The sequence below is a fragment of the Chionomys nivalis genome, chromosome 7, assembly GCF_950005125.1.
Source record: "Chionomys nivalis chromosome 7, mChiNiv1.1, whole genome shotgun sequence".
NCBI classification, from domain to species: domain Eukaryota; kingdom Metazoa; phylum Chordata; class Mammalia; order Rodentia; family Cricetidae; genus Chionomys; species Chionomys nivalis.
In genome coordinates this window covers 57,588,328-57,603,058 of record NC_080092.1, presented here as the reverse complement: position 1 = coordinate 57,603,058, position 14,731 = coordinate 57,588,328, and the positions used below count along the sequence as shown (strand labels likewise).

The 14,731-nt window shown below is 42.2% G+C and overlaps 1 protein-coding gene across 1 annotated transcript in view; it reads left to right on the top strand.

Moving 5' to 3' along the window:
- The window catches only part of Cpd (carboxypeptidase D), a 79,720-nt gene extending 73,519 nt beyond the window's left edge, over positions 1-6,201 (top strand). Inside the window, exons 20-21 of the mRNA XM_057773789.1 lie at positions 542-641; positions 2,265-6,201. Coding sequence (XP_057629772.1) covers positions 542-641; positions 2,265-2,491 — 327 coding nt within the window. The 3' untranslated portion in view covers positions 2,492-6,201. The remainder of the gene's footprint in view (positions 1-541; positions 642-2,264) is intronic.
- The last annotated feature ends 8,530 nt before the right edge of the window (positions 6,202-14,731 follow it).

Here is a 14,731-nt window from a genome sequence, read left to right as displayed (position 1 = left end):
TCTGTGGTTTTGGAGCCTGTCCTGGAACTAGCTCTTGTAGATCAGGCTGGTCTCGAACTCACAGAGATCCGCCTGCCTCTGCCTCCCGAGTGCTGGGATTAAAGGCGTGCGCCACCACCGCCCGGCATGCATATATGTCTGTGTACCATGCACATTCAATGCCAGCAGAGACTAAAAGAGGGTTTGGATTCCTGGATTATGTAGGGCTAGAGTTTGTGAACTACCATGTGGTTGCTAGGAACCAAACCCAGGTCTTCTGGAAGAGCAGCCAGTGTTCTTCAGTGCACAGCCATCTCTCCAGGCCCCATAATGACCTTTTTTGGATGTTTTTATTTACTTTTTAAAATTTATTTAACTTTATGTGTTGCTATAAAGGTATCAGATCCCTTGGAACTGGAGTTACAGACAGTTGTGAGCTGCATGTGGGTGCTGAGAATTAAACTCGGGTCCTCTGAAAGAACAACCAGTGCTCTTAACCACTGAGCCATCTCTCCAGCCCCAATAGTGACTTTTTTATAATTCTTACACTTTATCTTTCCAGGTCTTTGTGCATCATGATGCAGCCAGTTCAGTGCTAATAGTCTTTGATACAGATAACCGGATATTTGGTTTACCAAGGGAACTTGTGGTAACTGTGTCAGGTAAAGATTTTCAGTTTTTAGCACCTATTCTGTTGTTATGCTTTCAGCGTGGCTAACCTCCACAGACACCTCTAGGTAATTGTTTTTTCTCTAGAGTCTACTTAGCTAAACCTGGTTTCCCCAAGCTGTTGCCCTATATGTTCTCCTGGCTTGCCCTAATTTCTGTAGGTCCATACTCAAATTCACCTCCACTGAGAGGCCTTCCCTCATCACTCTAGCTAGCACAGTAGCCCTGTTATTATCTCTACCCTATGTTTTTTTCCAATCTAATATTCATCACTGATACCATATGTACCTGTTCACTGTATTGACTACATTTAATGTCCACACCAAAATAAAAGCTCTACACAGCAGAGCTGATCTGCATCCCCAGACCCTAGAGCCATAGTTGGCACAAGTGGATCTTACTGGATGTTGTTAAATAAGCAAATGTTGCTCTATATCAAGATCACACTGACTGCTAGATCCAAGAACAAGGAAACACTTTCCCCTCTGGGTTAATTTGGGTCCTTGTTTGAACTACTGAAAGGTTAAAGGGAAATATATGGAAAAGGCAGTACTCTACTGTACTGCACCTGTCTGACACAATGATCTTCTGTTCATTCCTCAGTTCAGCTTGGACTTAAAGCAAAAACCCAAGCTCTGTTGCAGAGGTGGGGGTCTCAGGTGAATCTTGGGAAAATGGTATGGTCACAGGACCTCTTGTAGGGTTCTTAGCATTCTCATCTGAACCTGGCAAAACACAAAGAACTTGATGGTTAAAGGCACTGGAGTCAGATTCAGCCATGGGTTAAATCTAGCTTTGCCAACCAATTAGGTGTTGTGAACTTAATTTTTATTTCGTGACTATTATTTTTCGGTTGTTGTTCCTAAGGATGTTGTGTTGGTGACCTTGTATACAAGTCTAAAAGAGAGCTTAAGGCAGAAGGATCACTGCAAGTTAAGAGTCCAGTGAGGTCTACATAGCAAGTCTCAGGCTGAGATACAGTGAGATCCAGTTTAAATAAACAAATGCTGAGATGGCTTAGTGGGTAGAAGCTCTTGCTGCACAAGCCTGATGACCTAAGTTCAGTTCCTGAAGCCCACATTAGAGAGAACCAATGCTTACAAGTTGTTCTCTGACCTCTATATGCATGCATGTGTGCACACATGTGCACGCACACAATATAAATAAACAAAATGTAACTGAACTATTTTTAAGTTAATAAAAGAAAGAAAGAACAATCTGGGGAGCTGAGAGTGCAGCTCAGTGGTAGAGAACTTGCCCTAGGATCAAGTCCAGCACAGGAAGAAAAGAAAAGAAAAAGAAAGAAGATCTGGGAAAAATAGCATTAAAGTCATTAGAAATTCTCTTCAGGTAGTAGAAATGTGGTGGTGTTGGGCTTTGATTCTTGCTGGGTTTGTTTATTGTTTTCTAACTTGCATACTGTACATGCGCTACTTCTAGGGTAACAGGGGTGATTCTGTTGAGATATTAGAGATTCAAGCAGTCTACCACAGAAGAACATCTCAGAGCAAGCAAATTGCTCTCAACTGCATGAAATTAAAGTAAATAACAGATTAAAAAGTGCCATCGGAAGTCGTTGCTTGTTCATAACATCCCCATGTGGTCTTGTCGGACAGGTGCCGCAATGTCAGCATTGATCCTAACAGCCTGCATCATTTGGTGCATCTGCTCCATCAAGTCTAACAGACACAAAGATGGCTTCCATCGGCTCCGGCAGCATCATGATGAATATGAAGATGAAATTCGCATGATGTCCACTGGCTCCAAGAAGTCCCTCCTAAGCCATGAGTTCCAGGATGAAACAGACACAGAGGAGGAAACATTATATTCTAGCAAACATTGAAAACCACATTTTGCATATCTCCCTGCATAAGCACCAAGCAAAATGACAGCTCCTCTTGGGAGACACTGCAGTAAGAAGAGAGATTCCTTCCTTCTTCAAAGAGCTTTGGGAAGTTAACCTGTTAAACTCTTATTCTCTGAATATCACAGGCAGATTTAAACTTCCCTTCCTTAAAGAACTCTAAACCTTTTCTAAAAATCTGATTTCTATTTATGCAGCAGAAGATGGGACAGCCACTTTGTTTTCCTTTTTGACTTAAGATGAGCTGTTCAGAGCTTAGACAGTAACACCATCAAGCCATCTAGTAGACATTGTGTTTGCACAGCAGGTGTTTACTAGTGGCTTTGGTTTTGTTTCCCTTTACTTTAAAGGCCAAAAGAATCTAGAAACATTAAGGCAGGGACACCAGTCAGACTCTGACAAAAAGCTTTAAACCTCAGCTTCTCCTCCATCTACTGAGGCGTTCGTTCTCTTCTCCAGTTAGCAAATAGCTGGGGTTTCTCTTATTCAGGTAATGGAGGCTGGATGATTCTTTAACATATATGACATTAGAAAACGGAACAAACGAGCTTCCGTATTTGTCTTTCTACCTGTTTCTAAGCTGGATCAGAACTGGTAGGCTGTGCTGCAAGCAGGATTTTACTACCTCTCTTGTAAGGTTTATCAAGCTCTAAATAGCCTCGTCTTAGGGGGAACTCATTGGTTTTGCTGTGGAGGCACAGGGGCCCCCGTGAGTAGAGGTGAGAGGGAGATGGAGCAGAAGTGAGGACTTGCCTGTCTTAACTCGGGAAAACCTACAGGTGCTGCTGCTTTATCTGTGAAGCACTCGCTCTTCTAGGGATGCCTGTTCCTTAGTGTTTCCTAAATCTCAGCCCTTTCCGTGTTACACACCTACAGTTTCCAGATGATTCCACACCTGAAGGTCCTGAATTTATTGATGAAAATATCTAGGAATGGAAGAGACCTACTTGTACACTCTTAATACATTTGGATCCATAATGTCTACACTTGATGCTCCAGACCAAGCCTTCACCCTGTGATGGCATACTGTTATGGAAATACCGCGGTCTGTGCATGCAGGCCTCTGCCAGTCCTTAGCGATTCCTTTGACAGTCTTTTTTTTTTTTAATCAAGTAATTATGTTAAAACTTTCAGCTCAAAGCTTTTAAGTATGGCTCCCTCCATTTAAGAAAGTCAGCTAAAGGACTGCCGTGTGATGGGACAGTGGTGTGAAGGTGTCCCCTTCACTGTAGTCAGGCGAAGGCCTGAAAGATTTGCAATTTATGGTGTCTCTTAATGCTGTTCAGTGGAATGATGCTTTTTGTGAGTGTGAGTCTTACCAATGACGTAACAGTTTAATATCTTTGAATGTTTTAATGGCCAAGTTGCTGCTGAACTTGTACTAAATCAGGGGATCAAAAAACTAGCTCTTACCTTTCCAAACTGTATTCATCCCATTAATGTATCAGTTACCCCAAAGCCTCAGCTCACCTGGGTCACTCGGCCATGCTTAGTGAAGAATGCATCCAAGTGGCTGTATGAAGTTGAGATCTCAGGTAGTGGAAGGGAATGATGAGATCATGATATTCGTTAGCTGTGGTCACTTAGGTAGCTTAGGTTCAGCCACGCTGGAATCGGTGATGGCATCAGCAGAGCTGAATCCTTGTTTTGCCACATGAGCAGAACAGTTCATGGAAGGCAACACTAATGAAGGGCACATTTCTTTTATAGTTTCATTTCTTCTAATAACACTTTGTGTTTTTCTAAATGATGTATATTGCCTTTTCAGCTTTATTTTTAAAAGTGCCAAGTCAGAAAACCAACAAGGGGCTTATGGCTGGGCCCTGCTTGGGATATTACAGCTAGAAACCAAGTTCATGTGGCAGCCTTTGCTTTACTAGCCTGGTGTTGACTAAGACACCTTTCCATGTGTTCTCTGGAATTAAGTGTGTCTTTAACAGTACATCTCAGCAATCGGAGGCCATGCCTTTTAAAGGATGATGAAATTTTTAGAGATGAATATACAGAATAGTTCTCTTGGTCATTTTTTCCTTAAATGAAACCCAAATTCTGCTCTAAGTTTCAAGTCTTTAACGAGCTTCTAATACATCGAACTGGAAAACCTCCCTACCCTCTGTTACCAATGAACATGAATGTACACGACCCATGACTACTAAGACTGTGTTCTTAGCCCTGCCTTCCTTTATGTGTGGCTCTAATCTAATCTTGGACCACTTTGGCAGCAAAGGGCACTGAAGCCATATGGGATGGGGAATGCATTCCTTCAGTGTTTCTCCTGGAGACTTTCCGTTTCTTTAGAGTCACGGACCCAAATAAGTGTCACAGTATTAGGACCTTTGCCCCAGTCTGAGATGTGCCTTTCCTCTGCTCGCAGGCATTGTTTGTCCTGGTGATGAGTTTAAGCCTTCTTCACTCCCTGCTCCTTAACAAAAGCAACACGATTGGTAGGTAGTGTTTAAAGTGTCCACCTGTGAGGATGCACTTGTACTGATAAAGACTGGCAAGCTTTTGGAGCATCTGGTGGAACTTTGGGTGGTGCTGGGATCTGATCCAGTGGAGAGGAATTGCTGTCCTCACTGAAGGGAACTGGCTTTGGGACTCTTATCAGCCTTGAGGAAGGAAACATTGTATTTTTGGCTCAGTGTGCTTGGTTAATCTTTGGTGATTTCATCTGAATGAGATTTGCTGAATTAGTGAATATTAAATTCAAACTAATATGAGTGGAACAATAAAAAGGTAGTGCTTATGTCTGAACTTGCTGTGTTTTTGAGCTAGCACCAGGTTACCAGTAACCGAGACTCACTACTCCGTTTATTTCCATTTATTCCCAGCATTAAATAGGTCTATTGTCTTGTCATACTCACACTTGTGCCAGGTCTGTCCCTGTTCTCAGGAGCTTCTTGGTTATGAATATGTCATGGTGTCCTGCGCTATGGGTCTGGTGGGATTATTTTATGGTAACAGCCCAGCATCTCCCCCAATTTTTTCCTTTATTATCATTAAAATTCCACTAATGGCTAAATATTCAATGATATTTCTGTATAGAAACTTGTTGATAACTTTAGGTTTTTGGTTTATTTTAATTATAACAGTTTGGAGGGAGGGTGATTAGGGCCTTTGATTAATGTCAATTGAATTTGAATTTCTAGTTCTTGAAGAAAACCCTCCCAATACCCACTTCTCCTTTATATATGGTAAAACAAAATTCACTAATGGTTCCACTGACTCTTAGAATACTCTCCTGGTTGGTTTGGAAATTTGAAAGTAGGTTACCATTTTGAGGCAACTTGATAAAATATGCGTAAATATAGACAGGGTGTTTATCAATGGTACCATGAATGTACTAGCTACATTCTGCGCTACAGATTTTTTTGGAGGTATGACATGGAATTTCTTATGTTCTTTTCACCACCTCTTTGCCTTTTTTTCAGAATGATACTCCCCAGTTCTAAAACTGCCCGTAGCTATTTCTGTGACATGCTAACACCCTTTCCTCTCAAGTGCTTCAGTCTTGTTTTATTTCATGCACTGTGCCTTCAAAATGAAAACTTTAAAAGGAACTTTAAAAGAATTGAATAGTAGTTTTAAAAATAAATCTGTGTAATTTATGTGAAATCTAACTGTAATGAGGTCCTTTGTTTTTTATATGTAAACAGATCTACTAATCCTGTATAAAAGTTATTTTATGATGTTTGTCTTTCTTCGTGTGTTGTCTCAATCTTTACTCAAAAACAATAGACCAAAGAAAGTTACTGCTCTAATCTTAAAAGTTTAAAGTTAAGTTTTTCTGCCTAACTTAAGCAGAAAATAGTACCAAAGTCAGAATGCCGGGAGTCACCTATAAAATGTTCCTGCCTATCTGAATGGACAAAGAGAAACGTTTCAGAAGTGAGAGCGTCTCACAGCAGGCACAGATGTAGCTCGCCTAGAATGATGTCTTTGCCCACTCCACAGTGACACCACACACGGTAACAGCCCAGGTTTTAACATTGCACCCACATCACATCTATTCTGTGTGTTATCTTTCGGAGCAGGAAAGCACAAGAGATGTATAGACCTGTGTTAAACTTGTTTGTCCCTGTTCCAGGTGAAGCCCAGTTAGAATAACCTGTCTGGCATGTCAGGTGTGGTAATGGTGAATTCAGTGTTCTTGATTTTTAACAGGTTTCTTCAATACTGCTGCTCTCATGGGTTGGGAAAACAGATTTATATAATAAACATGGGCTGTGCTGACAAGGAACTCATAGTCCAGACTATAGGGGTGGAAATGACAATAAACTGTGCTTCAGTAGCATTTAGCATCTCTCAGTAGAAAGTCTCCTGAGGATGTTCTGAAAGTTTTCAGCCTGGCCCAGTCAGTGACTGATGTCATTTGCAATATGGTCTTGAATTGCAGAAATCTCAGAACAGGCTCAAAGTCTCAGTTTCTGTAGTGTGGGTTGACGATGTGGAGTTAGCATGATATTTGACGCAAAACCAAATACCTGAGTATTAATTGCCTTCATTTGTTCTTTCCTGGTCCATTTTTTTCCAGCAATATGAACAAAGATCTTTTAGAGGACATCTTTCCAATTTAGAAAATATATTTAGATAGGAAAATTTGCTGGAACTTTCTTCCACTGTGTGGTTCAGTAGGTGGTCTAAATTATGACAGAAGTTTTAATCTTCTAGATGCCTCACACTGTCTTTAGGTGAGATTAGGTTGTATTTATTCTCCTTTGGTAAAGGCTCGTTTAACTGCTTGAAGTCCTGCCCTGAGTTTTACCATTTTTTTTATGTCTGAATCAAGAAGTCTTTTGGTTGGTTTTATAAACACAATCTACTGATTGTGTTCAGATGTCTAGGAGCTGTTACCACCACTGTGAATACAGTGATCACCACTCGTATGCTTCTCAGTTATGAATAAATGCCAGCATGCAGGTCTGCACGTCTCAGTCTCACTTGCATTTAAAATTCAGTTCTACTACTTGGAGTGAAGAGGCAACTGTAGAAGGAACAGAGGGCTTCATTCCTGCCACCCGGCTCCCGGTCGCCTGGCTAGCTTATGCCCCGAAATAATTACATGGAAACTGTATTCTTTTAAACACTGCTTGGCCCATTAGCTCTAGCCTCTTACGGGCTAACTCTCACATCTTGATTAACCCATATTTAATAATCTGTGTAGCACCACGAGGTGGTGGCTTACCGGGAAGGATCTTAACTTGCGTCCATCTTGGAGAGGAGAGCTATAGCGTCTGCCTCATTGCCTTCTTCCCAGCATTCAGTTCTGTCTACTCCGCCTACCTAATTTTCTGTCCTATCAAAGGGCCAAGGCAGTTTCTTTATTAACCAATGAAAGTAACACATAGACAGATGACCCTCCTCCATCAACTACTGATTCTGTATTACTTATCATAAATTTAAATAACTATTCCATTAGTGACCTAAAACTTAGAAAGCATTGGAATCTGATAAAGCATGACATTTAATATTACAGCTCCCACCTGCATTAATTAACCAGTAATGGATCAAAAGCAAGCATGCCACTTCTTTAGTTCTTTTGACTAGGGTCGGATGGAATTTGGTTCCCTGTTACTGTGTAAACAACTCAAATGAGATGAGCAAGAACGGCAGGCTGGTTTCAGTGGAGGAGAGTGGAATTGTGAGGTGTGTAGGAGTATAGTGCAATTATGCGTCAAAAGGCTATGAGTTTCATGAATAGATTGAAGGCAACATGGTGATTAAAAGTGATAGTATGGCTGGGCATAGTGTACACCTTTAATCCCGGCCCTCAGCAGGCAGAGGCAGGCTGACCTTGATGAGTTCAAGGCCACCTTGGTTTAAATAGTAAACGCCTTATCTCCAAAGGCAGGGGCAGGAAGATTGGATACCTCGACTTTAGCACAAATCATGTATTCAAATTGAAGACTATAAAGAGACAAAGTAAAGTCAAAGCTGTAGTGGAAAATAAGAGAAATTTAAAGTGGAACATTTAGAAGCAGTACAAAATAATAAGAGTGTTCCTAGTCTGGGATTGTTGCTGAGGTTGAGCCAAAGTGAAGGAGGTGTGGAGAAAGTTTAGGCTGCTAGAGCTATAGCTGGGGATGGACGTAGCTCAGCGGCGTACTGTGCACAAGGCCCAGGGTACCTGGTTCAGCCTGAGCACCACCACCTGTTAGCATTCCAGGTATTTCCCAAGACTCCAGCATCTGCACACACCCCACTTGTGATGATCATTGTCTCTGGAAGAGCCCAGCATCAGCCAAGCCTTTGGTTTAGGATATGAAAAGACATAGGAACCTAGAGTTAATCCTAAAGACAGACTGGCAGGAGTGAGAGAGACATGGACAGGCTATGGTGATGGCTGAATTAGAGGAATGCTGGGTTTGGGGGAAATAACTTCAGGAGAGTTTCAGATACAAGAAGCTGCAAAGAGAATGCAGCATTGACTGCTGAATCTTAATATGGAGGATGTGGATGTTAGGATACAGGGAAGGACTATTTATTGTGCTCTATTTAACAGGACTTGAATGGGGTGCATTTGAGAAGGGACCAGGCATATAAAGTAGGATGCCTAGAAACTGACCAACTACGCAGAACACAGTTTCTGGAAGGTATCTCCATCATAGAGGCAGAGGGGACCTCACAACTTTTTCCCACCATAAGGGCAAATAGAAAAGCTTCTGCTTTTTTCAGGTGGCATTATCAAATATTGTAAATCAAGAAATAAAAGATAGTCAATGGGGACTATCACGAGAAACTATAAAATAAGAAACTTCTGGAAACAAAAGATACAAAAACAAAATTAGAGAGTTGTTTTGGCCAGAAGATAGACACGTAGACATTCTTAGAGACTTAAGAAATTTGAGCTAGACTTTCAGCCATGGAAGCTATCTTTCATCAACTCACCAAAATGCCAAACACAACAGGAAAGAGGAGGGGCACTCGTTATATGTTCTCCAGGCCCTTTAGGAAACATGGAGTTGTTCCTTTGGCCACGTACATGTGAATCTACAAGAAGGGTGATATTGTAGACACCAAGGGAATGGGCACTGTTCACAAAGAAATGCCCCAGAAATGTTACCATGGCAAAACTGGAAGAGTCTGCAATGTCACCCAGTATGCAGTGGGCATCACTGTAAACAAGCAAGTTAAGGGCAAGATTCTTGCCAGAGAATTAATGTGCAGATTGAGTACATGAGGCACTCAGAGCAGAGACAACTTCCTGAAGTGGGTAAAAGAGAATGACCAGAAATAAAAAGGAAGCCAAAGAGAAGGGCACCTGGGTTCAGCTGGAGCACCAGCCTGCTCCACCCAGAGAAGGACACTTTGTGAGGACTAACGGAAAGGAGCCTGAGCTGCTGGAGCCCATTCCATACAAATTCATTGCCTGTTGTACAAAAAGAAATAAAAGACCTAGACTGTGAAGGGTTTTTTTTTTTTTCGAAAAAAGAAACAAAGAAAAGGAGAAATTTGAGCTAGGTGGTGGTGGAACACACCTTTAATCCGAGCATTCTGGAGGCAGAGACAGGCAGATCTCTGAGTTCAAGGTCAACCTTGTCTACAGAGATAGAGGACAGCAAGGGCTATGTAGAGAAATCCTGTCTTAAGAAAGACAGGAGAGAGAGAGGGAGGGAGGGAGGGAGGAAAGGGAGGGAGGGGGGAGGGAGGGAGGGAAGGAAAGGAAGGAAGGAAAGAAGGAAGGAAGGAAGGAAGGAAGGAAGGAAGGAAGGAAGGAAGGACTCATTCCCAACAACAGCATGCACTGAAAGTCCACTTTCAAAGCACTGGCTAATGCCTGAGTGATTCCAACATAGAATATATAACACATTCTTCAAGAATGGGGATGAATTTGCAGACAGCTGAAAACACATTTAGCTGCCTCGCTGTCTACCAGTATTTCATTACAGAATAATGCAAAACAGAAAGAGATGGGCATGGTGGCACACACCTATAATCTCAATAATCTGAGTCAAGAAAGCCGGAAGACCACTAATTTGAGGCCAGCCTGGGCTACATAACAAGAACCTGTCTAAGTGAAAACTAAAATGTATATAGAAACCATACTCTTGATATAACTTGAAAGTAGAGAATATCAGAATCACATTTAATAAAATGAGACAAATAACATCACAGCATTACTTGCTAATACCCTTCTACCCTCCCCACCCTCAGTCCCGCCACCTGGCTGGGAAGTGAACTGCAAAGAAGACAGAGGAATGTCAGCAAATGGATGTGACGCTCCAGTATTGATCTAGAATTACTGCCTGAAAGATAAGCCTGCTGCGGTCTGAAGGCTATAATAAGGCTGTTTACAATGTTCACTTGCAGTCCAAGGAATTTTTACACAATCCTGGGTATATAAGAAATAAGCGTAGATATCCAAATCAAGCATTCATTGATAATACAATAAATTCATAAAGAATTCATTTTAATTCTTTGGTACAAGTAATTTCACCATTAAAGACGAAAACATTTGCCTGCTAATGAGATAAATATTCTTGTTTATTTTTACCCAAATCTTGGTTGAGCATGTGATACTAACACAAGCATCATCAATTTGTTTTGTTTTTCAAGACAGGGTTTCTTGGGGCTGGAGAGATGGCTCAGAGGTTAAGAGCACGGACTGCTCTTCCGGAGGTCCTGAGTTCAATTCCCAGCAACCACATGGTGGCTCACAACCATCTGTAATTAGATCTGGTGCCCTCTTCTGGCCTGTAGGCATGGAGGCTGAACACTTTGTACATAATAAATAAATAAATCTTAAAAAAAAAAAAAAAAAAGACAGGGTTTCTTTGTGTAGCCCTAGCTGTTCTGGAACTTGCGCAGTATACTAGACTGGCCTTGAACTCACAGAGATCTACTGCCTCTGCCTCTTGAGTGCTTGGATTCAAGGCATCACTACCATACCCAGCTAAAACACGGAACTTTATAACATGGTCTCAAATCTGAGCTGGGTGTTTCAGGCAGCATTCATTCATTCCCGTGGTGTGATGTCACGCGCAGTGCGCTCACAACCAAAACTCATGAAGTATTTTGAGAATATGGAGGCAAGCACAGCTCCAGATTCCTTGGAATCATTGCACATCTTATTGGGGGTGGCGTTTTGATAGCCCTGGCTGTCCTGGAACTCACTGTGTAGACCAGGCTGGCCTGGAACTGAAGTCATCCACCTGCCTCTGCCTTCTGAGTGCTGGGATTACAAGCGTGTGCCACCACCACCCAGCATACAATTGATTTTGAATTAATTCTTAGTGATGACATGTTCAGAAACTTTTTACCACTGCCAAATTTATAAAACTTATATTGGGGTAACATGTCAAAGTAGAGCAAACTACAGACTGGAGAGTTGGGGGCTTCAACGTAAGTGTGATCTGAACTGGGTAGATGCGACCTGAGGCCATCTTTGAGACATAGCTTCTAATGGAACAGGGAACACAAGGAAGAAGCAGCCTTTAGACAATGGGGGATGAAAGAAAAGCAAAGGACATGATTTAGAATCTTGTCAGAAACTGCAGAGTCAGAGGAGAACTTTCACCCTGCCACAAAAAGCACCCACAGAAGTATCCGAACGGTTCTCTGTCACAAGAAATCTCAGCATGAATATAACATGAATACCAGGGGCTGGGAGTTGGCCCAGTGGTTAAGAGCACTTGTTGCTCTTGGACAGTACCCAGGTTCAGTATGCAGTGCCCACATGGTGGTTGACCATCCCTAACTCCAGTTCCTGGGGATCTGATACCCCCTCCTATCTTTGGACACCATGTATACACACAGTGCACATACATGCAGGCAAAACACTCTTACATATAAAACTAAACTTTTTTTGAAAAATGGATACAGATTTTTTAAATTGCAGAAAATATGATTATGTATAAGAATTACAAAGTAATTTACAAATAATATAATTTAGTCCTACTTGTAACTCTGGGTAGATTGAGTTGAAAGAGACTTTATTAAGAGCAGTTAGAAAAGCTGGGCTAGGCATGGTGACACACACTTCATCTCTGTAGCTAGGAAATAGGCAGGTGGACCTCTTTGAGTTCCAGGCCAGCTTAACCTAGGTATAGAATTTCAGGGCAGCCAGTGCAGCTTAGTGAGACCCATTGCACCGCCCCCCCGCAAAAAAAAAATGGGATAGGAAAAATGAATAAAGAATTGGTGAACTAGTAAGAGCTTGGTAGCCTAAAGCAAAGTGAATTATGAACTGGATAATAAAATGTTTGCCTGCAGACATGTGTTGTTTCCTAGTGGAGTTAGGAGAAAGTGTGCTATCTAATGTAAATGGAGTAGTTCGTTTCCCTGCCACCTATACCCAAATAATTACACAAAAATTGCATTAATTACAACACTGCTTGGCCAATAGCTTAGTCACATTCCTAGCTAGCTCTTTAATTAACCCATTTCTATTAATCTGTGTATCACCATGAGGATGTGGCCTACCAGGAAGGTTCCTGCATCCTTCTCCTCCTTCGGCAGCTGCATGGCATCTCCCTGACTCTGCCTACTCTCTCTGTATCTCTGTTCAGATTTCCCACCTGGCTTTACTCTGCTAAGCCACTGGCCAAAACAGTCTTATTCACCAACCAATAAAAGCAACACATATACAGAAGGATGCCCCACATCAATCTAACAGCACAGAATCAAGTGCAGAGCATTCAGCAGGCTCAGACCTTGTCACTGATTGAGCGACAGTATTCCAGCATGCCACACAGTGGACACAGGTAAATACGCTTTCTCTTAGAAAAGTAACAGCTTCCCAGTAAAAGTCAGGGCTAACCTAAAGTAAATCAAATTTAACAGAGAACCCCACCTGGCATCAGCTCCGCCCACAGTGGATTGAACTGATCTGTCCCTTCTCTGACAGTGATAAATCTAGGTCAGAGAAATGGGGTAGTGGGGATTGTGGTTTGAACTGGAATGACCCCCATAGTTCCATGTGTTTGAATGCTTGACCCATAGAGAGTGGCACTATTAGGAGGTGTGGCCTTGTTGGAGGAAGTGTGTCACTGTGGGGACAGGCTTTGAGGTCTCATATATGCTCAAGCTATGCCCAGTGTGGCACACAGTCTCCTCCTGCTGCCTGTGGATCAAGATAGAGAACTCTCAGGCCTTCCTCAGTACCATGTCTGCCTGCACGCTGCCATGCTTCCCGCCATGATGATAATGGACTAAACCTCTGAAGTTGTGTGTCAGCCTCTGTTAAATGTTTTCCTTTATAAGAGTTGCTGTGGTCACAGTGTCTCATCACAGCAATAGAAATCCTAACTGAGACAGTGGATAAAGCACTTGCCACACAGACCCGACTACCTGAGTTCCATCCCCAAAGCCTATGTTGTCTTCTGACCTCTCCATGCACACTGTGGCACTTGTGCCCACCCACACCCATGGCAATAGTAATCATAATAAATAATAATTTTCAAAGGAAACAACAATTAAATTCTATTCAGTGGATGATAATAATCATTCAAGGCTACTTCTTAAAAGTTGTATCCACAATAGACTGCATTCTACCAAAAGTTACCTATCAAGAGAAAAAAAAAAAATCAAAGAAAGCCTGTGTCAGGTAATCCCAGAAATTAGAAGACCAAGGCAGGAGGATCACTGCAAATTTGAGGCTGGCCTGGGTTACATAGCTCAAGGCCTCCTTATATTGCAGATTGAAACCATGCATCTCAGAAGGGGTGGGGTGGAGTCGGAGTAAGGAATGCTGGGGAGCAGGGGAGAGAGCTGCTCTGGTTACTGGAATGTCTGAAACCAGAGCACCTAAATGTTGTGTGATGTGAGCAGGGTGGATGTCCGAGCTGTTTAAACAGAGCAGAAACATCTTCCAGAGGAACTCTGAGAATTCCTACAGGCCAGCCAGACTATAGGGCTATGGCCCCAGCCACTCAGAGTTCAAGGCACATGCCTTTAATCCCAGCACTGGGAGGCAGAGGCAGGTGTGGATCTCTGTGAGTTCGAGGCCAGCCGTGTCTACTGAACTGTTTCCAAGACAGCTAAGACAGTTACACAGAGAAACCCTGTCTAAAAAAAAAAAAAAAAGTTCAAGGTTTATAGGGTACAAATATGTTCAAGGCCAGACCAGGCAATTTAGTGAGACTCTTGTCTCAAAATTGAAAGTTAACAAGGGTTGGTGAGGAAAGGAGAGGTGGAGATGGCTCATTCAGTACAGTGCAAGCACGAGGACCCGAGTTTGATTCCCCAGCACCCACATAAAAATGCTGGCTGAGCTGCATA